The sequence below is a fragment of the Barbatula barbatula genome (assembly GCF_947034865.1).
Source record: "Barbatula barbatula genome assembly, chromosome: 13".
Lineage (NCBI taxonomy): Eukaryota > Metazoa > Chordata > Actinopteri > Cypriniformes > Nemacheilidae > Barbatula > Barbatula barbatula.
This window is the reverse complement of record NC_136776.1, coordinates 15,878,559-15,904,052: the sequence shown is the minus strand read 5'-3', so window position 1 is coordinate 15,904,052 and position 25,494 is coordinate 15,878,559. Positions and strand designations below refer to the sequence as shown.

The 25,494-nt window shown below is 37.1% G+C and overlaps 3 protein-coding genes across 4 annotated transcripts; 2 read left to right on the top strand and 1 right to left on the bottom strand.

Moving 5' to 3' along the window:
- Window positions 1-949: 949 nt before the first annotated feature.
- On the top strand, window positions 950-10,236 carry LOC306902978 (atrial natriuretic peptide receptor 2-like; the record flags this gene model as incomplete). The annotated part of the gene is made up of 18 exons (XM_079471898.1): window positions 950-1,074; window positions 1,398-1,521; window positions 3,417-3,519; window positions 4,968-5,112; window positions 5,188-5,274; window positions 5,456-5,599; window positions 5,678-5,799; window positions 5,884-6,028; window positions 6,133-6,181; window positions 6,268-6,375; window positions 6,778-6,897; window positions 6,979-7,072; window positions 7,621-7,708; window positions 7,793-7,932; window positions 8,020-8,172; window positions 8,346-8,444; window positions 8,622-8,713; window positions 9,777-10,236. 18 exons carry the CDS (start codon window positions 950-952, stop codon window positions 9,882-9,884), a joined length of 2,046 nt encoding a protein of 681 aa, XP_079328024.1. The 3' UTR covers window positions 9,885-10,236.
- On the top strand, window positions 9,824-15,955 carry LOC306902774 (afadin- and alpha-actinin-binding protein-like). 2 transcript variants are annotated; one of them, XM_079471613.1, is made up of 12 exons: window positions 9,824-9,936; window positions 11,813-11,958; window positions 12,116-12,319; window positions 12,402-12,512; window positions 12,607-12,739; window positions 12,887-12,962; window positions 13,157-13,337; window positions 14,144-14,285; window positions 14,396-14,526; window positions 14,781-14,954; window positions 15,036-15,147; window positions 15,226-15,955. In XM_079471613.1, the coding sequence occupies exons 2-12, from the start codon at window positions 11,851-11,853 to the stop codon at window positions 15,285-15,287; spliced, it is 1,434 nt and encodes a 477-aa protein (XP_079327739.1). In that variant the 5' UTR covers window positions 9,824-9,936; window positions 11,813-11,850; the 3' UTR covers window positions 15,288-15,955. The 2 variants fall into 2 exon arrangements, with proteins under 2 accessions (XP_079327739.1, XP_079327738.1); XM_079471612.1 differs by lacking the exon at window positions 9,824-9,936 and adding an exon at window positions 10,397-10,602.
- Window positions 15,956-17,409: 1,454 nt separating this feature from the next.
- On the bottom strand, window positions 17,410-24,423 carry LOC306902835 (vitellogenin-like). The gene is made up of 28 exons (XM_079471700.1): window positions 23,966-24,423; window positions 23,852-23,872; window positions 23,586-23,737; window positions 23,218-23,469; window positions 22,980-23,141; window positions 22,747-22,895; window positions 22,513-22,663; window positions 22,262-22,419; window positions 22,007-22,172; window positions 21,786-21,911; window positions 21,482-21,700; window positions 21,193-21,410; window positions 21,006-21,103; window positions 20,768-20,892; window positions 20,585-20,686; window positions 20,361-20,480; window positions 20,078-20,264; window positions 19,894-19,996; window positions 19,613-19,798; window positions 19,425-19,527; window positions 19,135-19,339; window positions 18,758-19,059; window positions 18,630-18,671; window positions 18,462-18,539; window positions 18,181-18,387; window positions 17,959-18,101; window positions 17,737-17,875; window positions 17,410-17,666 (listed from the first exon to the last, which is right to left on the bottom strand). Exons 1-28 carry the CDS (start codon window positions 24,003-24,005, stop codon window positions 17,544-17,546), a joined length of 4,077 nt encoding a protein of 1,358 aa, XP_079327826.1. The 5' UTR covers window positions 24,006-24,423; the 3' UTR covers window positions 17,410-17,543.
- Between the last annotated feature and the right edge of the window lie 1,071 nt (window positions 24,424-25,494).

Below are 25,494 nucleotides of genomic sequence, written 5' to 3'. Positions count from 1 at the left end.
TTGAACAGAACGCAAAAGTGGAAAAAATATTTATGATATAAATAAACAATATTTAACACCCTTTGCATTTACTTTTACATGTATTATTTCACAGACACTTATATCCAAACGACTAAATAACATTTAGTAGAAAAGCTCAGGATAATCTGCATCTAATGGTACTGTTTTGTTGGTAAAACATAATGTCCTCAAAATATAAGACACCAAGAAATATTATGTTTTTGATGCCTAAATGATCTAATCATTTAAAACAGTTTGAACACAAATATGCATACACAAATTCAATAGACCACTCTGAATGACTTAAAAAACGCTGGTTCAGTGATGGCCCATAAAAACTACAGAAACTTTTGATTTTAAATGTTAAATATCTTTAAGATTTCATATTTATAAGATTTTAAAAATAAATAAATAAAAACTGAAACCAGAAGTGCTTCTGGGCTAGTTTTTGAATCTTACAAAGTGATCTCTAGAGTTTAAAAATGACGACATTGTACAGTTTAATTTGTAAGAAACGGCCAAGAACGTCAAGATCTCTTGGAAAAAGCAACAAGCTAAAATAACTTTGAATATGAAATGATTCCAGATCCTGACTGTTGAATGTTGGCATGATCTGGACAACTCCGAATATGACTGCTGGCCAATAGCAGAGCCGAATGATTATAACATGATCAGCTGTGGTGGTGAGTACCTTAGAAATCATGGGGCTTAGGTAAATGGATTTTACTTATATTGGTAAGAACAAAATCAAAGAGTAAGAAAAATACAGAGGAAGGGAAGAAACAAAAGAGACTATTATTCAATTCACCAAGCTGCACACAAAATAAATTGACTTCATTTTAAAATTGATGAGTAAATGTGGCACAATAAGATAAACATTTGCTTTGGTTGGTATATCACCTGGATGTCAGGTAATGGGAAAACGCGTACTGTTTCCAAAGGTTTAGAAATGGCTTGGATTCAGCGTCCACCAGAAAAGGTCACTGATGGGGAGGAGTTCAACGTCACCTATGCTGTCACCGCGTCAGACTCCTTCTATGAATACGCTGTTCAAAACAAGATTTTCCAGTTCAGGTAAGCCAAGCCAAATCAAATGTAATTTCATCTGAGCTTTGTTATTCTCATCAAGATGCTATCACATTGCAATATTCTATTTCATGAAATATAAACATGCTATACAGAGAGTAGAGAGAGGTGTTGTATTCAGTATCACACCCAGGGATGTATTACTGTCATGTTTTTGATCCATTTCTCAAAGCTTTCTCAAGTATAGATTTGTTCTATGTTGACTTTAATTCCAAACTCACCACATTTCCAAGCCTCAATTGTTAAATTGAATGTCAGTATGCAGGCATGACACAACAGTGGTTACAATGTAAGACTTACTGTCATTGCAGCAATGCCTCAGAAGCCAAAAGGTTCTGTCTCGAGCACAGGTGTCCCTCCAACTGGAACAACGCCAATGAGCACAACTGCTGCGTGTACCACGCTAACATTCATTCCTGCCCGCTTGCGCTCATGGTGAGTAGGATAGATCCTGTAACAAGTGCTTTTTGAGTTAAGGTCTTTGCACATAGTTCGAAATATTTGTATTCGTTTTTTGTATTTGGCACTTGTTTGTACGGTGTCTATTAATTGTCAAAACGCCTCTCAATATGGTTGTTATGCAGATATGCAGAAATTTCGGACTCAATGTGTAATGGCCTTAAATCACATGTACTGGTGCTGTAGTGTTCAACGATGAAAATCAGGTTAACCATGACATCTTTTGGCACTCCTTTAGAGGCCACACAATGAGAGTACAGTAGGAGTATGGACTGCACTCCATTTATTGTCTTCCTGATTGCCTAAATAATACTATTTTATTTTAAAAACAAGTTTTCTGAAAAAGCCTTAGTTCAAGGGATAGTTCATCCAAAATAGAAATTCTGTCATCATTTACTCAAATTGTTCTAAACCTGCATGAATTTATGTGTCAGGCTGAACACAAAGAAAGATATTTGGAAGAATGTTAGCTCTTTTCAGTTCTGGAGCATCAACAGAATTCAACAGAACAAAAATTAAAGCGAACTAGTCAATGATGTACGAAAACTGAAAATTGCTAACATTCTTCCAAATATCTTTCTTTGTGTGAAACAAAGAAATATTTTCAGGTTTGGAACAGGGCGAGTAAATGATGACAGAATTCTTATTTTTGGGCAAACTATCCCTTAAAGCCTTGAATTGAGAAAGTGGCTTATAAATAATAAAACAATTCTAAAATATAAACATTTTCCTTTAGGGGGTTGTGTTAGGGTTAGACAAAGGACATTTTTTTGTGGTATTTTGTAATGCAATGCATCTTAATAATACTTAAATGTGTGTGGATTTAACCTTTGAGGCATATTCTAAATTAAAATAAGAACAAATAAATTGAATTAAGATAATAAAATATACACATTCTGGAGAATTATAATGATATTTTATCATTATAAATATTTGTATTATTATTATAAAAATGTGATATTTTATTCACCTTATTTAAGACCAGCAGTAGTGTGTGCGTGGAAAGGACACAAGCTCATTAAAAGGAAGTGGGCCAGCCTTGCGAGCACTTACTCAAGGTTCTACTTAAACTGGTTTTAGTAATTGTACAGTGTGAAAACCTATTATTATGATTTGTGCATGATGTTTGACAATCTACATTAGCCCTGATTGCTGTACAGCATACAAGCTCAGTCGAATGTATTTTTCTGTTTTAGAGAGCAGGAGGGATATGTGGTCCCTGGATTCCCGACGATGGTGAAATTGTTACTCACACAGTATCTAAAGCTGGCAAGATGAGTCAATACCTCTGGACTTCAAAGGTTAAATTAAAGCAATATAGTACAATTCTTGTTTCACGTCAGAAAACGTGGTGCATGCTATGATAACTTAATTTTTTATTATACTTAAAGTTGAAGTTTGTTCTAAATATGTTACACGCCCCAATAGTTTGTAGTATCTTGTTGAGAAGAGTGTGCAAATAGATGAGACACGGTAATAAAACAGGTACAAACTTTTCATTGAATTTATTTTATGTTACAAAAGTGGCCAAAGTCATATCCAAAAAAACTAAACATACAGATATAGAGACTTCTACACACAGGGTAGCATCTCATGACTTGGGTCAGTAAGTGAGAACCTAACCACCTAAACTGCCCTAGCAACTGCATGGTAATATACAAAATAGAACCCTTAAAAAATATATTGTTGAGCTATGATAGAGTTCATAGCTTCATGTAGCTCAATTGGTCCATTGTGTTAGCAATGCAAGAATCATGGGGTTGATTTCCTGTAAACAAACACACTGACAGAATGTGTATTTTTCTAATTAAATAAAGATGGAGAGTAAAAGCGGATTCTGTTTTATGCTGATTATAAATCTTTTTACACAGGTGGTGCTTGTCCATCTAGGAGTAACATCTCTCATTGCTCACATCAAAGTGGGACAGATGCACGCTGCACTAGAGTCCAAAGTGTTAGTAGTCAGTGCACAAGGTGAGTAGTATACTGTATAAAGACAAAATCGGAAATGAGTACAAAGATGTGCAAAACATACCTGAACTAAATGTGTACATGAAAGTGTTGGCTCAAATGAGGTTGTTGACATATTCTAATGCTAAAGCAGGAAACAATTCATGTTTCCCGTAAGAAAACATCATTTATAGGCTAAGCACACCCATTGTTTGTTAAGGTAATCTTGTGTGCGTGCCGGTGTCAATTTTATTTGTACAGTGCTGTTTTTGTTTCACTTATCTTGTTTTAAAGTGTGTGGCGATGATAATTGTGAACTGGAGGAGAACTGTCTAACATGTCCTGCCGACTGTGGGGTTTGTCCTATGTCTACATCTATTAAAGTGGCCATCGGGCTTCCTGTCGTATTGTTCTGCAGCGGTTTCATCTTAACACTGGTGGTGAGGATAGCTGCACAACGCGTCGGCATGGAATTGTAATGTTCTATCTGCGTTCTGAGCAGATTTGTCAACACAAGCTTCCACTTTTTTGTAGATAAAACCATGTTGTGTTCTACAAAAAGTCCCAAATAAACAATGTAAAGAACAAAGAAATCGAAATCATTTGGTAATGTAAACAAATCGCAGAATAAGATGTCAGATAGAACCCGAATCGTATAATTCCAAGGTGACGAAAAATCAACTGATATTTGTTATTTGATTATTTTAAGAGACAAAAGAGCATTTTGACAAATGCCTAGCAACACCCTGACAACCCGCTGCAACACAAGCAAGGAAATGTAATAAGCTGTTTAATTCATTCAGGAGATTAGAACGTTTAATAAAAGCAAAGTGTATTAATAAAAGTGCAAACTAGTGCTGTCACACTTTTTACATGATATCTTTAGCAAAAGATTTCTGATTATTAACATGAAAATCACAATATGCTTTCAATTAAATTCATCTTCGGATTTGATTTTTTTTTGTTTATTTATCACACTCTAAATATGAGTGTGAGGTGGAGAGATAATAATTGTGCAAACATTTTAAATGGGAGCGGAATGATTTGACAATATTATCATATGTGTAATATTTACATGAAATCAATAATCATGTTATTTTGATATTTTGACAATGTATATGAATAGTGCAAACTAAATGTATATATTGATAAATATTTTGTTCAATTATTTTCTTTTCCTAGTGGCTGCAATACCAAAAACAGAAAATGTTTTGGGATGAGAGCTGGATCATCAACTACAATAATATTGTGTTTGGTAAGTTTTAGACTCAACCAGTCCCTTTAAAAGTACTCAGAATGTTATGTTATGTTCGTATTTCTACTCGGTTTACTGAGTTAACTTGATTTTCTTATTCAGTATGTAAACTTACTGTGGTTGCAAAGAGCAGCAAACATCCTACAGTTTTGCCACCACTTTGATTTTATCTGAATGTTTTTGTTAAGCCCTTATTGTTGTCCATTGACGTTTACAGGTAAGGTGTGCTACAATGGGTTTTGCAGCACCACAAGCCTTCAAACAGTGAAGAGAAACTCCACTGTGAGCAGAGTCACAGATGTAACAATCTGCACCGGAGCGAACACCAACTTCAAACCACGATTCATTCAGAGTGGCATCTAGTTAGTGTTTCCCTGTAATCTCTATCACACCTCGGTTAACTTCGGACACTTACAGTATGTCAATTTTTTCTGCAGTGATGGAAAGACTGTGGCTGTGAAACACATACGAAAGAAACATTTCACTCTGACCAAAACGATCAGACAAGAGGTGAAAGAGGTCAGGTGAGTTCCTGTACTCACAATTCTCACAAATGAACCAAAACTGTACAAAGTTGGTTTACTGGGACATGTAGCTGCGTTGGGTTATTGCAAACAAAGTGCAAAAATGAAATTCTTTGGTTTGAAAATGTTGTCAGTTTTTTATCCAGATTTTACCCAGCCTGTGACTGTTTGTCTTAACCAGGGAGCTGGACCACCCAAACCTCTCCAAGTTCATTGGAGGCTGCATCGAAGTTCCCTTCGTGAGCATCATCACCGAATACTGTCCAAAGGGCAGCTTGGCAGATGTGTTGTTGAATGAGGATGTCCCAATCAACTGGGGGTTTCGGTAAATGTCTTTTAAGGAAACCTGGAAAAGCTTTTAAGAAACACGACAAAATCTTCATACTGTATCTTGCCTTAACAGGTTGTCTTTTGCGACTGACATCGCACGTGGGATGGCTTACTTCCACCAGCACAAAATGTACCACGGCCGTCTTCAGTCACGTAACTGTGTGATCGATGACCGGTGGGTCTGCAAAATTTCAGGTATGTAACAAGTGAGTTCCAGTTGTCTGTGGAATATGTCTACATCATTTATTATGAACAGTCACATTTGTTCCCATTATTCAGATTATGGGCTAATGGCCTACAGAAAGGAGGATTTCGAGGACATGAGCACCAATGTCACCTGTAAGAGCAGCTATCGCATCTACTGCGCCCCTGAAGTTCTGCTGCAGATCAGCTCTAGTTGCACAGCCGCAGCTGACGTGTACAGGTCGGAGGAACTATACAAACTTTATAAACTTGTAAGGCATATCTTTTCATCTAGGTCGATTTTTCAGAAGTGCGAAATAAATATTTTGTCTCTCCCATCTCAAGCTACTCCATTATCTTGGTTGAGATCGGCACTCGTATCGACTTAATTTCAGTAAGTATACAATGACCCGGAATCTTTTTTTCTGTACTATTTTGCATATGAGGTGATAAGAAATGCAATTATTGACATACGAGCAGGAACAAGTGGATTCGGTCAAGCTTGATGTAATGTGGCGTCCATCACTTCCCAAACTGAATGCTGTGAAATCAGACATTGATTGCCCAGATCCAGACGATTACTGTGAGGTTTGTGTATATTATATTGACGGATGGCTCCTGAATAGTATTTACTTAAGTATTACTTAGTATTAAGCACATTTCCTTTTGCGGTGCATTGTGGGTAACCCAATGAGACCCAAGAATTGATATTGATCATTTCATTTCATCTACTGCTAAATTATTTTAGTATATTAGTACTTTATATTTAAAATAATTAAAAATATTCATCTATAATTTATTGAATAGGCTCTGTTGTATAAATAACATATAAAATTGTTCACCACTAAGGTCAGTTTTTACATTTATTCTGTTTTCAGAAAGCATATTTTTAGCAATGTCGCCAATTCCATATAATTTTTTTTAAACAGTATTGTAAATTATATTATCACCTGTCTAGTTTAGACACTATGTTGCTTCAATCCTACACAGCTTATCAAAAGATGCTGGTCCCATAACATCACGATAAGGCCCACGTTCGAGCAGGTGAAAAAGATTCTTGATAAAATGAACCCGCACAAGGTCAGCCCCGTGGATATGATGATGAATCTGGTAGGTATTATGTCTAGTCTGACTTTCTGAGCTCCAGTTCATTGTTTCATTCATTTTAAAGTGTTGGTTGTTTTATTCTAGATGGAGAAGTACAGTAAACATTTGGAAACCATTGTAGCTGAGCGAACTCAAGATCTTCTTCAGGAGAAGCAAAAGACAGACCGTTTGCTTTACAGTATGAAGTGTTGAACATTAGAAGAATACCTTTTAAAATACAAAACATTTGGTTCAGTATATCATACATTAAACATGCCTACTATTTTTTAGATAAAATGTTAAACTCTAATAATAATTCAAATACAACAGCAATTACCGTAATATACAATAATAAATGTTCAATATATTCTTCTCAAATGACCTTATTAAAGAAACTTCAATCAAGAATCAACAAAGCTTTTTTTATTATAGGACAGGCCTTATGGAGTACTTTCTTTGAGTCATCCTTTTGTTCAATGCACGCAGAATATTTGCACATTATGCACCATGAACAAACAGCAGAAATAGTAGTAAGCTATGATACAATTGATTGTGACTATACTGTGGCTGTGAATCGTTATAGCGGACTAATGCTTCCACCTACTGGACACTTAAAGCATTTCAGGCTGTTTTCTTTTCTCTTGTGCTTTGACCATTAGTTTCTAGCATGCGATTTTTCTAAACAATAAACGTGAATTTGGATAGACGTTGTCCAGGTTAAAAACAGTATCTTTTTATTTGTTTTAGGCATGTTACCAAAACCAGTAGCTGATGACCTTCGTCAGGGACACACATCAGAAGCGCAGAGTTACTCCAATGCAACTGTTTATTTCAGGTAAGTATAAAATATTTAACTTGAAAAACTAAAAATCACAATTCTGTTAACGGAAAATACGTTTTTTTTGTTTGTACTGGCCAGTGACATAGTGGGCTTCACTCAGCTCTCTGGCTCCAGCACCCCCCACCAGGTCGTGGATTTCCTCAACAAACTCTACACCACTTTCGATGACATCATTGACAACTATGATGTTTACAAAGTGGAAACAATTGGAGATGCGTGTAAGTTTTTGCGGTCCTGCCTTGTATAACCCAAACATTCTTGTAAGCTGAATTTTCTGGATGAAATTCACTGAAAATCCTCCTCAGATATGGTGGTCTCAGGGGTACCAAATGAGAATGGGATCAATCATGCTGGGGAAATCGCCAGCATGGCTTTGGATCTGATCAGTGTTTGTCATGAGTTTAAAATCCCACACAAGCCCACCACACAGCTGAAGATACGAGCTGGCATACATTCAGGTCAGAATGACTGACAGTAATGAAGAACTAATAAATAAAAATAACTAATAATAAAATATCTTGTTTATTGTGTTCAACAATACAATGTTAAAACCAATAGTTTCGTTCAAGAATCTGACAAAATGGACTCATCCTAAAATTTTGTCTGAAACTTACTCCAGTTTCTTACACAGGCCCTGTAGTGGCTGGGGTGGTCGGTACCAAAATGCCTCGATACTGCTTATTTGGCGATACTGTAAACACAGCGTCTCGTATGGAGTCCACCAGTGCAGGTATTTGAGCAAGTATCTGTTTACATAGTAGCAATTATTAACTGATTCTGTCTGATAATTCCGGAGAATTAAATCTTGAAAATATTTGTGATTGAGTGTGTTTCTATTGGCCGTGAAATAATCCAACCCTTTCTCATTCACTTAGTCTTATATAGTATACATATTAATTATTTCCAGCTTTGAAGATCCAATGCACTGGCTCGACAGCAGATCTACTAAACAAACTTGGAGGATACGTGCTATTGTGCCGTGGGTCCCTCAATGTGAAGGTGAGGCGGTTATTTGTTTATATGGACTTTGTGTGGGCACAAGAATTGCAAAGTAGACACCCACTGCGCACATTTTTAGCCATTGTTTGACGTAAAAATAGCAAGGAAAAATATTTTAGGTTACTCACCATGGTTGCCATGGATAACTGACCTATCCTCATAAACTCTGCAGTCCGGCTTGACATCATGATTTATGTACCGGTCAGATAAATGAAAAACAATTATAATATTAAGTGTAAAAATATATAAAAAATATCATGTTGTTTTATATTTATATTTTTGTATTTATTATTCAAATAGCTACTTTTACTTTAAATAGAATTTAATCAATACTAATTTATTTAATAAACTCAATATAAACTTCAGTGTTATAAATGTATTAATTTAATTATTACATATTACATTTTATTAACAAACTCATAATCTGACTTGTGATTTTCACTTTCTGAATGATAAAACAAGAAAAATCTTGAAGATTTACATTAAATGAGTGACTTAAGCCAGATCTTAGGACCATAATGTCAATGAGACTTGGGTGGGCTCATTTGACGTGGGTCAGCAGGCAACCATTCAGCAAGCCTCTATCAATGGACTAGCATCCACATAAAACCACATCACACCTTAGAAACCACATGGCAAGCCGTTGCCAAAAATCCACAACTTGTGGCACTCACATTCACATAAACTCGTGTTAAAAGGAGAAATATTTAATCAAAATAATTATTTTGCACATTAGTATTTTAGACCCCTCTGCTAGAAAAGGGTCTGTTATTGATGTTTTTGTTTCTAAAATGACAGCAGATATCACAAGGGAATACAGAACAGAGGGTTAATGGTCTCAAGAGACCGAACACAAGACTTAAGATCAGCTGTGCAATGTCTCAATTAGAGTCCGGTCTCAGCTGGCTTTTGTGACTTGGCTTAATTGATGTCTGTTCATTATTCACAATCGAATGCTTACTACCATCTACATCACCTCACTAGCCTTTAGACATGATACTTCATAGTATGTTGTTAAGACACACAGAATGAGATTTACCGATTGTAACACTTTATTTTACAGGGAAAAGGTGAAATGACGACCTGGTGGCTAGAGGCCAAAAGGAGCTCTGCAGATCCTTTGTTTCGGGACGATGAGTCACTGGGTCTTCCTGTTCCTGTTAGCAATTAAATGATCTGTTACTGTCGTACATGAGCACGTTTACTCAGTGTGTATGTGTTAGGTATTAGATTCTAAACATATTTTATTTTTACTTCGCTAATATATATGCCGTTGTAGTAGTATGTATTAGGAGGACAAGGATGTAGAAGAAAATGTCATATGCTGTCTTGCATGTTTTTTCAGGATTTGAAAAATATAAAATAGTTGTGCCGCACTTTTTGCTTTAGAAAACAGAACAAATTAATTATTAAAATAGATTAAATATACTCCAAAAGTTAATATGTATTATTAGAGCAACATTTTCTACCAATGTAATAACGTAATGGAAAATAAAGTGCGCACATTTTATCTGTCTGATGTGCTTAATACATTTAGTGACGTAGTAATATCATAAACTACATTTTTATTGGTTGATCACAAGTATGTGTCTGTATTTTTGTTCTTGCGCTTGCAAAGCCTATTGGTGGATATTCTGAAGGGGCGCGTGAACGCGCAAAAGAGGCAGCCTATGACACGCCCTCGTATTCGTTGCCTGGCAACGTATTTGCTTGTGCCTGGCTTCAAGGTTGAGTAGAGCCAAAGAGCACAACGCATCTGCATCAATGTAACAACGTGCAATAATAATATCACGCAGATTTTCCGGGAAAACGTGTCAATCCATGTTGCTGAGTGTCGGGAAACGAGCCGGTAAACCTCGCAGGTGATCTTAAACGCCAAAAGGGACGTAGTAAGTGAACCGCTGGTCGTTTACAAGTTATAGTCTGTCAAGTGAAATCGTAATGCATTATCCAGGATAACCGAGTAGTGTTCGTTTACTTAGACTGTACAGATGTGCATGTCGTTTTAATGTCGCACTATCTTCTGGACAGAAATCCTCGCAGTCACCTTAACCTAGTTCCATCTGATCATCTGCAGGTATAGCATTGTATTATACTTTATTGTTTTAAAGTTTCTCATGAAATAACAATATTGTGTATTTTTATTGGTATATTAGCTGCACGTGAATTAATGCATTATTTGTTTACATTGTCACAGTATCATGTAGCCTATATTTAAAAATGTGGTTGCATGCGAATCATCACCTATTTCCTGTTTGCCCCAGAGCCTCACTATACATTTTGTAAACATTTAGTTTTATTAAGTTAATGCCATTGTTCATGATTTGTTTGTGGAACACAATAGAAAATATTGGCGTCTTTAAGCAGTTTTCACAACAATGTGTCGAAAAATTAGAGACCCAATATTAAAAAAAATCCCATTTAGTACAGTATAAATAATTGTGAAGTGTGAAGTGTGTTTTACTAAATTATATTTCCGAATCTTCTAAAGACTAAATCTTGTCCCCCTTCGCAGCTTTCAAATTAAATGTGCTATCTTACACATCATGTCAAGTTGGATGAGAGTGACATCATCATATGTCATTGACTCTCGTGTCTTCGATGGTGGACATCTTAAATTTCAGCCGCGTCACACAAAGCAAACATATGGCTGCTATGGATTTTTTGCACTTAAAGTTCTGTTGCACAGAAAGATTGCAGATAATGGGTTCGGAATGACATTAAGTTCATCAGAGTTTATTCATTATGTTTATGAATAATATTTTCTTTTATGTAGTTATAACATATGCAATATGTTACAAGTCATCACGACATATATATATACAGCGATAAACAGGCGTAAGTAACAGAGATTTTTCTCTTGTGCTCTACATAACCAGAGCCTCATGGGAGAAGAGAAAGATTAGGTTATTTTGAGGATAAATTCCCCTACTAACCTCATTTAGGTTAGCGTTCGCTGTGAACCAGAACCTCAGGCGCAAATGTAACCTTGTAAAAATCTTTGCGCTCTTACAACAGTGTCTTTTTCATGATCATGAATATTGCATACAAGTAACCGTGATTGACAACCACTGAGTGACTTTATGTGTCTGATTTCAGGTCTTTTTCAGACAATTTAGGCCAAGATAGTTTCAAGAATGTCTCCTTCAAGGCTGTGCACTCCATCTGTGATTCCTCCTCAAAATGTCACAGGCAGCTTCTGCACGGTGGAGAATATCTCAGAGTGCATTCTTTACATCAATCAGGTAGGTGCTCCAAAAAAAGACCACGACTACATTTGAACTGTAAATATGTAAACATATCTGTTGACATGTTTTTATTATATTTAATTTAAACTATTTAAGAATATTCTCCACTTAAAAGGGCATAAGTTGTGCAACAAAAGATTCTTTACATTCACAGGAATTGTCATCACTGGGCTTCCCACCGACTTTCCGTAACCAAGATGGCATCCGTGATGTGGATGCTGTGGTTGCCTTAAATAACATTTATGACCTACTGCAGCTGTACCGTCAAACTGTTAGAATAATGGAGGATCTGGAGGTGGATCAACTTAAGTCCAGCAGTGACCTCCATTACCAACATCTCACCAACTCAAGACTAAAGGTAATACATACTCTGTATATATTTTTATAATTACATTTTTGCCATTCTGAATATTACATGGTAATTATTCAATGTTTTGTAGGACCAGCTTGAACTTTCGAAAAAGGATAACATGCGGTTGCATGAAAGAGAACGACAACTGGAAACAAATATGAAGACTTTGCAAAACTGCCTAAAGGATGCAAAAGAAGAGGTACAGTATACAAAATTGATGTATAGTATAGGGGATCATGTACAGGTTTATTACAGTTAATGGTGCGATCAAATACGCTTTGTACTTTTAACAGGTACAAAGGCTGCAGGGCATCATTGCGAGCCGTGCCACACAATACAGCCATGATATTAAGAGAAGGGAAAGGGAGTGCAGCAAAGTCAAGGAACGTCTCAATCAGCTTCTCGTTGCCAGAAAAGATAAACACGGTAATATATTTGACCTAAACATTTACAAACTCATTGAGCTGCCAAGATGAGAATTCACTTCATCATTTTAAAGTTGTCTTAAGACGATTGTTTCAGAAATATACATATAATTGTGTTCAGTATGTTTATGTGTGTACTCTTTTTCAGGAATGGAAGTTTTGAATTATGTTGGAAGGCCAGACGGGAGAAGGTGTCTTTGGAAAACTGGAAAAACTGAAGCTAGGCAAGAGAGTCCTTTTTAGATTTTTAGAACATAAGGACAGCATTTACTAGTTTGGTTTGTTTATTGTTTATTAAGTAAAACTAATAGACATTTTGTTACCAACCTAGATTCTTGACTGGTTGTAGTTCAGTTTTTTTAGGCACTTTTAGTTTAGTTTTCTCTGTAATATAAAATTTTCTTAATGTGTTCTTTAGACATGAGGGAGAAATGTACAAAACTCTTCTCAACGAATTCGATAATCGGCAAAGGGAGCTTATGATGGAAAACATTGAGCTGAAGAAAGTGCTACAACAGATGAAACGAGAGATGATAGCGGTTTTAAATTCAAAGAACATTTGCAAAAAAGAAGAGAGACAGAGCAATCGTGCAGAGCAGGTTAGACTTCTACTGTATGTCATGGTTCACATTAAACACTATAAGTTGTATTGTCATGGTATAGTGTCATGATCCTGCCTCTCCTTGTCTTGGTTTTCGAGTCTTGTGGCAGGATCATGTCAGTCCCATGTGTTTTGTGTGGAGAAAGAGCATTGTTTTGGTTTGAGAAGCCATGCTCTCTCTCCGGTGTCACGTCCTTTAGCCCCGCCCCCTTGTTTCCCTGTTAGCAGTCCATTAGTGTTAGTCTTGTCTCCAGCCCTGATCCATCTTTCCCTTAGTGTTTCAGTCCCCTCACCTGCCTCGTGCAATCCTCCTGTTAGCTTTCCCTTAGTGTTTCATCCATGTCACCTGCCGCCACTCTCCCTGTGTCATCTGTCCTTGTTAGTGTTTCCCTTTATCAAGCCCCAGTTTCCCTCTGTCCCTGGTCGGTTCATTGTCATTTCGTCATTATCGTACCTCCTCACGTCACCTTGTTGGATTATTCCTGTCTATGGATTATCGTGTTTGTTCCTGTTCTAAGTTTGTGGATTTTGTTGATTTACTATTCAAAGGACTTTGTTTGTTTTGTTAGTTTACACTTTTGTCTTGTTTTAGATCATGTTTTCCCCATCGAGGGTCTTTTGTTTAAATAAAGTTTTTGTTATTTAACTCTGCTGCCTGCGTTTGGGTTCTGTCCACACACCGTGACAGTATAGTACATCATTTTCAGTTTGCTGTATGGTGTATGCGACAGTGTTTTTTTATTCTACCCGTAAAGAGAAGGTGTATGATTTATTTTCGTGCCTGTCTTTCTAAACTTTCTCCAGCAAACAAATTCAGATGATGAGGAGAACTCATTCAAAGAACTTTCCGGGATGTCTTGTGATCATGCCCGTGAGAAACTCACCAATAGCATTCGTCAGCAGTGGAGGAAATTAAAACATCATGTTGAGAAATTGGACAACCAAGGTATAGAGAGAGGCATATAGTCACACCCGTATTAAACTCTTTTTTGGATAATTGCATTAAAAAATACACATAAATCACTTTTTATTTTGGATTAATTTTGTTTATATCAGCGTCTATAGTGCAAACTGATGACAATGAAGAGATTATCTCCAAACAAGTCCACGATGAGGAAATAGAAAAGCTTAGCCTTGAAATTCAGCAGTGCAAAGAGTTTATTCAGACTCAACAGCAGCTTCTGCAGGTAAGCAGAGGCACACATTTCATTTACTTTCTCTACGTCTATATAAAAAAATACATGTGCCAAAAACAAAGAGAGTTCAATTGAAAGCAATGTGAGTCGAAACCAATATTTTAAGTGCTGCTTTTAAGACTTAAGAAGATAATCAATTCTCACAGTGAATATTTAAACAGAATGGCTCAGGAGATATGGGTCAGTGCCAAGACAAGATGAGCTTTAACAACAAAAGAACATGCACAATTGTTTTGTTTTCACAGCAACAGCTTAACACACCCTGCGATGAGGAGACTGGAGCCGTGCTGAACGATTGCTACATGCTGGAAGAGAAGGAACGCTTAAAAGAAGAATTGAGAGTTTTTGAGGAACAGAGGAAAAACTTTGAAATGGAAAGAAGAACTTTCACAGAGGCTGCCATCAGATTGGGTCATGAGGTTCTGACTATTTATTATTTATTATGGACTTAGGTAAAATGAAGAGCTTACACATTATAACAAAGTTCTTTGTTCTTACAGAGAAAATCTTTTGAGGATGACCGTGCAATGTGGCTCAAACATCAGTTTCTAAACACATCCTTTGTAGACCACATGAAACCACAGTGTCGCATGACTGATGAATTATCAAGGCGTGAGTGATTAGCCATTGATTCCTTCTTAAAGCTTGGCAAAAAAAAGCTTAATTGAAATTCGTTTTCTGATTTTGCAGACTCTATTCATGAAGAGGAAAACCTTCCAATTTCTGCCAAAGTGAGCAAATCTCATCTTTAGTTCATCTACATCATGGAACCTCCTGCATATTAAGACATGAATAGAGGAATATTGTAAAGCAGTTAACAAGGCTGCCAGAATCTTTCAGAGGAACATTCAAAATGTGGACATGAATGTTAAGCTTTTTTGGCAAATGTGAATATTGTTAGACATATGACTGCTGAATCTTTGACAGAATTAAATACTTGAATGAGCAATGCCTTTCATAAAGTGTATGGCAGCCATGGTGCTTTTAAACCATTTTGCTAATTCATTTAGAAATGTGTTATATTATTTTATAAATTATAATTTGTTGGCTTTTACAAATAGAATGAACTTATTGTAATTTAGATTTAAAATTGGATTGATGTGTGTGGTTGTATTCGTTTTTAATAGTTTTTAAAGATATTTGTGTTAAGTCCAGTGACCATGTTAATCTGTGTTACTATAAGGCATTGTAAGAAATTCATTTGGCTAGGTCAAATAAATTAAGCAGTAATCCATTTTATTTGTTATTATTTAGTTTTTAGAAATTTGGGATGTGATCAACACATTTATGTTTCGCATTTGCATGTGCCTGACTGTATAACTGCTTAATGTACTGTATCATGCTTGGGTCTGTTTCTAAAATAGATGTTTTTTATTTCAGAGGAATTAAAAAGTTATAAAGTCGACTAACAAAGTTATATGGAACATGACTAATTTTCTGTTTCAGTAGGTTTTACAAGAGGACAGTTTTCAGGATTATGTGGATTTAATGTTTTAAAGTGATGTGGTTAGACTAGTGTTTATATCCAGTGAATCTCACCCATCGATTCCGCTTTCAAATCTAATTTTATTATTATTAACTTTATAATTTAACCTTTTAAAATGATATAATCTTTAAATAAAATAATGTAAGCTGTTGTTGTAAACTGTATTTATCTATATTGAATACTGTGTATACTTTGAGTTAGATTTATTAAAACATCTCCAAACATCACTGGATGCATATGCACACCTTTCAGTTTCCAACAGTTAAAGAATGTTAATAGTGAAGGATTTTAACCACAAAACAATCGAATATCATTACTCTTGTCCACTTTTTAGGCAATACTTGATGCAATGGGTCAAGGATAATTGTGGCATAATGGTTAGAGAGCCAGACTTAAAACTCAAAAGGGTGCAAGGTCTATTCCCAGGTTGGCGGGTTTCCAAGGGTTTATTAGGTGACCCCTTATTATCACCTATACTGTTCACATATTTAAATTCTCATTATAACTTTGAATCCATTTACACAATGAAACACATAAAAAACTTAAACTTAAGGTTTTTCATTTATTCCTTAAAAATGTATTTCTGATCCTCAGCCTCCTCTTATAATTTGGTATTTTCTGGATAGGCCTTTTCCTCCTCTTTTAACATTTGGAAAGCCATGGCCTTCTAACAAAAGTCAAAACAAAAATAAAAATGGTGGGACTTTTCTTTCTCTGGCAATGTCTTCATGTTGTTCCTGTGAGTAAACTGGGTAACTTGCGGGAGGTTGATTAAACTTTCCTTTCAAACGTGTTCTGGAACCGACCCAGAGTAAGCAAGGTTTAGGTTAACCAACCCAGAGTACCTGCTTTCTGGAATACACCCCTGGTGTGATACTCTAAGCAAGTATCACATGCTAATGAATGAATATAATAGAAAAAATACCTTGATATTCACACGTAAATTATCATAATATATGTTTCTTCTTGAATTGAGGCTTCATCGATTGAAGTGTAATCGATATAAAATGGGTTTATGTAAACGTTTTAAAGAGCTTAAGACTGCACAACAAGAAACTGATAACCACGGTACGGGTTTTATTGTGTGTGTGGAGTTGTGAGTCTGTTTTTTTATGTGGATGTGTTTGAACCTGTGTGTGCATGTCTGTCTCCTGTGTTTTCACCTTTTTGGTTTTTACTTGTATCATTTAAAATTTTTTGCTCATAGACAAAATTTGTAATGTACAGTTGCTTTGTAACAATGAAAATGATTATAAGTGCTATTTAAATAAAGCTGAGTTTAGAGTTTTGTGAGAAACTTTTTTACGCCATTGCAGCCATTAAGATGATATTATTGTTCCATCCACCTTATAAAGTAAATTGTTAAATAAAAACAATTCACACATCACTTATATGCAGATCATTTATTAGTTGTACATTAGATAGATTCCTGTAACATGTTTCATTAAACAGTCAACAACAACAACCAAAACTTCATAAACACTATTCCAGTCTTCAGAAGTAAATTCTGAATCACATTTTGTTACTCCTTCAGATGGTTCTTAAGCCAGGTCAGAATATCTTCATCAATGTGAATAGAAAGACTTCCATCCGGATTGATGGGAACAGCATAGGGAAGATGAATAGCCATTCTTGACAGTGTCATCTAGAGCAGCAGGAACAAAATAAGTTAGTTGTTTTTATGTCATATCTTAAACAATTGAAGGACTTCTCACCTGTGGAATCCTAGCAATGACATTCAGAGTCTTTTGAGTTGGCAAGGCTGCAGTGAGTTCAATCTCCTTTTCACTGTTCATGACTCTTTCCAGCTTGAATCCCGCCTTGAGAGCTGCCATAGGGATATGCTTAGACAGCCTAATTGAGAAGGGGTACAAAGAGATAATCAGTACATTTAATTTTTACAGATACCTCAAGAATTTGTTGTCGATTAACGTTACTTTTTAGCATAAGTGGTGACAATTATAGGAAGCCTCTCCCATTCCACCTCCAGACGGGCAGCAGGGAATTCTCCAAGAACACCAGCTTCAGCTTTGGCAATGACTGCATATTGTTGACACTCTGGACCCCAGGCAACCTTGGCCTGAAAAGAACATTTGTGCTTTGTTGAAATAATTCAATTATTGATCATATTTTACGAATCACACGAGTTTCAGTCTTACAGTGACTTTGTGCTTGCTCAGCAGTACACCATCAGCACAAATCTTCATGTTGTCATTTTCAGCAATTGAAGAAACAACAAGCTGCACTCTTGCTGTTGGCTTGTCAAAGTAAGCAGCAAGTTGGTAGCCCAGAAGCTTGTGGTCAACTCTTACTGCACGGGCAATAACAGCAAAAACAGGTGGAACAGCATTTCCAAGGAACTTGGCCTGAAAAAATAAATAGGATATTTTAGGAGTGCATGTTAATTTGGGGATTTTTATTGTGATCAGCACAGACGCACCTGTTTCTTAATGGCCTCAAAACTAGATGCTCCGCTTCCACTGCTAACTGCATTTGAGGCTCCATGGGGTGCCATGAACTGTAAGCCAAATTATATTTTAACAAGTGAAATAACAGAATCAAGGAAACAAAGTAACAGAATTTTTTACAATGGTAATTCTTTAGTTACCCGATCTTTGTGGAATTTCCTGAATGGTTCAGTGATGGTGGCCTAAACATCCACATATAATAATGAATATATATGTTTTTATACATGATATAGGATATCTTATGAACAGGAAACACTCATGTCCTTACTTTAGTTAAGCGAGAGCTGGACATTGAGGAACTTGAGCTGCTGGAACTGTTGATGCGACTGCTGCGGCTGCTGTGGCTGCTGCGGCTGTTGCGGCTGTTGCGACTGCTGCTGCTGCTGCTGCTACTAGAAGAAACAGGAGCCTTTTTGGCTTCAGCGTCCAGGAGTTCCCTCAGTTTCAGCAGGATGGTCTTTCCCTCTGGAGTTTCCTCATCAACAAGGTTGATTTGCTTAAGGAGTCTCTCAGCAGCTTTAGGACCAACTTGAACCTCAAGCTCCAGTCTCTCAACTGCAGGACCATCACCTGCAAGCAAAATAACAAACCATTAATAAAAAAAATTCAGGGAAAAATAAAAATGAAAAATAATTAAAGGAATACCTCTGGCCACTGCAGCACGGACTGAGTGCTGTCCTAGTATATAGAACAGAGGAGTATTCTTGATAAAAGCAGCATTGTGTGAGTGCACCTCAACGCATCCCTTGATTTCAATGTATGGGACAACAAGACAGAGGGTCTTGTGCAGTGGAGCAGGAGATCTCAGAGGAACCTCAGCTGACATATCATACCTAGTGATCTCAGAAGACTGAAAATAAAAAAAGCTTTGAGTAAATAAATACTCAAGAGTTTTCTTGCATATCTATGTCCAGAGAAGATTAAAATTAGCTTACAACAGGTGTCTCATAGTTTTGCACAGACAACTCTGGTACCAAGGGAACAATCCTCTCAGCAGCGGGGTTTTCAATATTTCTGACCACAGCAAAAGTTTCAAAGCTGTCGAAGAAAGATGGAAACTTTTAGCTGCCACACGAACTTTTATTCAACATTTTTTCCAAATCAGTATAAAAGATTTGATTACCTCATGTCAGCAATATGTTCAGGAACCTCAACAGGCAGGGCCTCCACCTTGTAGTTGCCCTTGTGAATGTCAGCTCTAGCAGCTAATTTTCCAGGGAGGATTGTACGGATCTTTCCTTTGGCCATTACAGCAGCTTGGATCAAGGCAGTGTTTACTCCCATCACAGCAAAAGTCTGCAGAGCAACACTGAAAGAAGAAGGGAGGTTGTGTTTGAAAATGCTGTATATTTTCATAGTTTACTATATCATAACATCTTAATGTATGTAGCTATTACTGAGTACCTTGGTCTGGCTTCAGCTACCAGTTGAATGTCAGTCCTCTTCAGCTGCTCAAGAGTGAAGGTCTCCAGCTGCTCGGGAAGAGGAGGTGTAATAGTGGCCTTCACTAGAGGAATCAACAGCACAACATGAAAATGATGTCTCATAAACTAGGAATGAACATGAAAAATAAAAGCAAAATATTTACCATTGACAGCTGCAGCAGCAACAGCAGCAGTGTAAAAACTGAGCTCCATGGGCACACCAACTGCTGTTGGAAAGATGCGACGCACTTCCGCTGCTAGCAGAGGTTTGGCATACTGCACGGCAATTCCTTCCTGCAATGCTTTAAGGGCTTCCTTCAAAAGTTCACGTGGTCTGGGTCCAGTGGCAAGCTAGGGCATAGTATTTATGGGAAATTTAAAAATTTTATTGTAACAGATCTCAAACCTAGAGTAATTAGAGAGGCGACACAGAGTACATCACAGTACCGGTATTGCTTGTTCAATGACAGTCTTATCAATGTTGATAAAGGCCACTTCTTGTCCAAATAACTTGACGTAGGCTGAAGCCAATGGCTGATTGTTTGGCAGGGCTTTCCAGTTAGTGAGCTTGAGAAGTTGACATGAAATCATGATGTAAATTGTTAAAAATGCATTTTGCCTAGAAGTACAAATAGTTCAATAGTACAAACAGTTAAATAGACATTACTTACTGCTCGCAGGGTGCGCTTTACTTTTGTCATACGGTCAACACTTTCATCAGCGGCAGGAGATTGCAGAAGAGCCTCCTGGATTCCTTCAGTTCTCAAACCAATCTGTTTAAAATAATCAAATTGTATTTAAAAATTTTGTTGAAACATTTTAAATTTGAAATAAAAAGGGTTTTGGAGCCCCACCTCAATAACATCAGCGGCAGCTCCAGCCAGGTAAGCACGTGCTTTAGCTACAACAGCTCTGGGCAGGATGGTGGCGGCATCGTTGATCATGTAAGCACTACCAGCAGCTCCAATCATTAGAGGACCTTCACATCAACAGAGAAACAAATTGAATAAATAGTCAATATAAAGATTTTTACAAATGATCATGGTGTCTACATATCACTGAATGTTATAATTAACAGTGCCTGTGACTTACTATGATAAATGTCCAGTGTAAGGGCTCTGCTGAAACGGAGGCTAAGTCTGTCCAACTTGGGGCTCAAGAGCTTGATGGCAACACTAGCTGCACCAGCACTAAAAATGGAAAACCATGATCACATCAGGGCTTGTGTTCAAATGAAGCGATCAAATATTGAATTGAAAAATATCCTTGTCATTCTTACACAGTTGCCATGTCCGGAGCAGTAATTCTGGTCAAGGACTTGATGTGAGAATATGCAAAGCTTGCCACATGCATGTTTGGCTCAATTCTCAAAGCACCAGCAAGACTGGAAACAAGAGCCACTGAGGGCTTTGTCTCAAACAACACAATACAGGCAACCATGCGCACTTCAGGGTGGAGAGCTCTGTCCAATAAGAGCTGCAAAGCCACTGGCTGAACCTGAGGTAAGAAACAAGGTAAGTTAACAACTGTCCGTTTTTTATTAAGTTTCAACAACATCTGATATTTACCAGTTTGGGTTCTTTCTTGGCAATGTTCCTCAGTGCCAAGATGGCATCAACCTGAACTCTAATGGGCAGAGTGGTAGCGGCAGTTCTCAGTCCTGGCAGGAGCTTCATGATTGTTTTAAGACTAGCAGGGTGACCAGCATTTCCCAGAACTTTCAGAACCAATGAGATTTCAGGAATGTCATTCTTGGCAATGGCATTTGCAGCAATATCGTGGATGGGCTGAGGGTTTGAATGCACATACAATTATAAAATATAGTAAATGACAAATTCTCATAAAAATATAAGTATGGATTGATGTGTTTACTCTGAGGAGCTCAGCAGGGCAGTTGGGAACTGCAATACAGTGCTTGGCGATCATAGAACCATATCCAAGCATGACCACTTCACGCACTGCTGGGATTGTGGCGATTTTCTCATGCACAGCCAAACTCTGTTTGAAAAGATTTTATTTTATTAACCATTAATCAGGCTCGGCTCCGGCTATATTTGCTAATTCACTTCATGAGATTAGTAAAATGTACCCACAGCAGTCAACTGGATGGTTTCCAAATCAGAAGTGACCATATGCAGAGCAATCACAAGAGCCTGAATGAATTCAGGAATGGTAAGTTCATGAGCCAGAAACTTCTCCTTAATGAATTTTACAATGACTGGTGTGCCGACAGCAGGAAGAGCATCGAGAAGCCAGCGCCTAAAAAAACAATTGTTTAAGTTAAATAAAAAAATAAACTGCTCCAGTAAACTACAGTATATTAAAAATAATGTTAATAGTAAATTTACCTGTAAATTGGTTGGTCCTTATATTGAGCCCAGATAGCTTCAATGTTCTCCAGTGTGGCAACACGGAGGAGCTGGATGAGCTGAATAAACTTCAAAGGAGCGTCATCATGGACCATGGCCATATTGTTAGCAACCAAGTGCTTCAGGACCTCTATGATCTAGAACAATAGAAGGCCATATTTAGTGGACGTCTAAACAGACTGTGACATACACTTTTAAACCTGGGATTTCTTTAAATTAGGGACTTTAACCTGGGCTGGTGCATCGCTGATCTTCATTAAGTGAATCGGGGTCTGAAGAATCTCAGTTGCAAACTCATACTGCAGGGATCCACGGGGCAGGTAATCAGCTTTCATGGGAACAACAGGGGTCTTCTCAATCTCAACAAAAGCCAAGGTTTGTCTGGAAAAAGATTCCTCAGCCTTAGTATCCTACAAGTGAAACTTGAATGGAATATTGCAACTTAAAACGAGAACGAGTCATACTTTGCTTCCATCATAGCAGCACCATGGATCTCATTGAGTGGCGAGAACTGATAAACTTCCTCAACAGTTGCTTCAGTGATCAGTACACCGGTGGCAGCTGGTTTCATGATGTAGTTGTAAGTTGCAGTTTCAATCAAACTCTTGATTCTCTGTTGATAGAGAAAACATTGTAACATTGTAACATTTAATTTTGTTAAGTAAATTAAAATTGTGTCTCCAGTCTTTTGCATCACCTGTGTGCATTCAGTACATCTCTCTGCGTATGCCAAGCCAATGTCCTTCATGATTCGTTCCTGACAGTGGCTGAGGTCCTTAGACTTGGTGACAATGATATGATTGTCCTTTAGATCTTCATTGATGACATATTGTGTCCTGCACACTCCTTGAGCTCCAGCCTTTAAGGAAAAGCTAAATAAATCAGTTTGCACATCTCAAAATGGATAAAATATTGCAATTTGAGAAATTCCTCACCTCTTGCAGTTCATAGATGTTCTGGGTCTTCTTCAGGTTGAGCTGGAGGATGTTAAGGATTCCTCTGTGCAAGTTCATGACAGTAGGGGACACTCCTGCTGGGGCAAATACCTTCCCAACCACACCATTAGCATACTCAAACTTGATGGGAATCTGAAGCTGAGTGGCCAGTGCTGTGGTGAGTTTAGTGGCAGGAAAGAAAGGATCCTTGGGCCAGATACCTCCATACTCAAAGAGCAGAGGATCCACGAGCTGAATGGAAAAATTTTCACTTAAAGGGTGGTACAGTAATGTGCTTGCTGTTGTTGTACATTTTTGCTTTTGGCTCGAAATAAAACTTCTACATTTTTGTTCTTTTTCAAGTTTACCTTAATCAGGAAGATATTTTCTGTCACCGCTGTGAGATGAACCTTGCTGCTGACTTTAATTCCTGCTCTGGCCAGACCTTCTTGAGGAAGACCGCCCAAGAGCAGAGCCTCATACTTGTACACATAGGTCTTGTCAAGGGTAAACTCAGGAACTGAAAATAATTGAGCCCATTATTGTGGCTAATTGTGTAATTAATTACTATTTTAAAGCAAAAAAATAATTAAAACTTCAAGATAAACTAATAAATACAAATCATTACACTTACCAAGGTTAATCTGTTGACAAGCTGAAATAAAAAGGACAATATTCATGAAAAATCACATTTAATTGGCAAGTTGTTTTCTTATTAAAAGCTTAATAAATAGAAAAGTCTACTTACCCACAAGGGCTACTGTCAAGGCAAGCACAACAGCTCTCATGGCTAGTGGTTTGTGTAGAACTCAACAAAAGCACATACCTTTTATAGTAATTTCTTTGCTAACCAAGTGTTATTTTTCAAATGAATTATTAACAGTTGGTCAACTGATTTGTACATAGATATCAATTTAAAGTTAGGTTACCCTGGCCTGTCATGTCATCTTTCAAGCCAATGTCCACAGTGAAACTCTAATTATTTGTTCTATTTTTAAGGTAAAAAATATTAAATGGGGCCAAAGAACTAAGTTCGATTTAATTTAAAGCTTGCTCCTGAGTGACTTCACCACACAGATAACACATTTTTAATATACATAATTTAGGTTAACGGCAATTTGCACAAACTTAAGCTTGATTGCATTAAGCTTTGTTTAATGTTAAGCCACCCTGACCTGTAACCATGTCATCAAATAAGTATCATCCATGTTAATTTATTTGTTTTACTCAATAAAATAAAAGTGATGGACTTTAGAACTACATTCGTGGAAAAGTACACCCTGTTTTAACACATAGATCGACCTCAGTGTGTTCACATAATGTCATGTCAGATCGCTTGATTTTAGATACTGGAGTACCGTAGGGGTGTGTATTGTCCCCAATGCTGTTTTCTGTATACATTAATGAACTGCAATGTGATGACAAGACCCTCTCCCTCATAAAGTATGCTGATGAGATGGCATTAGTTTCCTGCCAGGAAGAAAAGAATTGCTCTTCATATTTTAAATATATTGATGGCATTATACATCGGTTTGATTGCAGCTTTTTACATCTTAATGTAGGAAAGAGAAAATAACTATGTTTAAGCAGTCAAACAAGAACACGCTGTCCAGGGCCTGTATTTAAACCAGTTGACATAAACGTAGTAGAACAAAGAGTCCATTCATAAGGTAAGACAACGCCTTGGTCTTCTTCGGAAACTGAGGAGCTTTAAAATGAGTACACGCACCCTGACTATGGTATATTGATCAATGAATGAGAGTATCTTTACATATGATATTGTATCATGGTATGGTAATTTAACAGTCAAATAGAAAAATAAACTATCACAAATAATAAATCAGGCAAATAAGATTATTTGATTGTTTTATGGAAAAAAATACATTTGCAATTTTCAAAGATCACACACATCCTCTTCACTCTACTTTCGAAATGCTTCCATCTGGGTTTAGATTTAAAATCCCTCTGGCTAGAATAAATGTATATGAAAAGCACTTCGATGCATGCACATTCGGTTTGTGCGCTTGATGTTACTGAGTGGAAAGTTTAAGTATATTTGGCCTATACTTTTAGCTGTCAGCTGTGGCCTAATGGTTAGAGCGTTGGGCTTGTGATCAGAAGGTTGCCGGTTCTAATCTCAGTGCCAGCAGGTCATGACTGAAGGGCCCTTGAGCAAGGCACCTTACCCCTGATTGCTCTGCAGTAATGTGTCACTGTATAAAACTACTTGTAAGTCGCTTTGGATAAAAGCGTCGGCTAAATGTAAATGTAAATGTA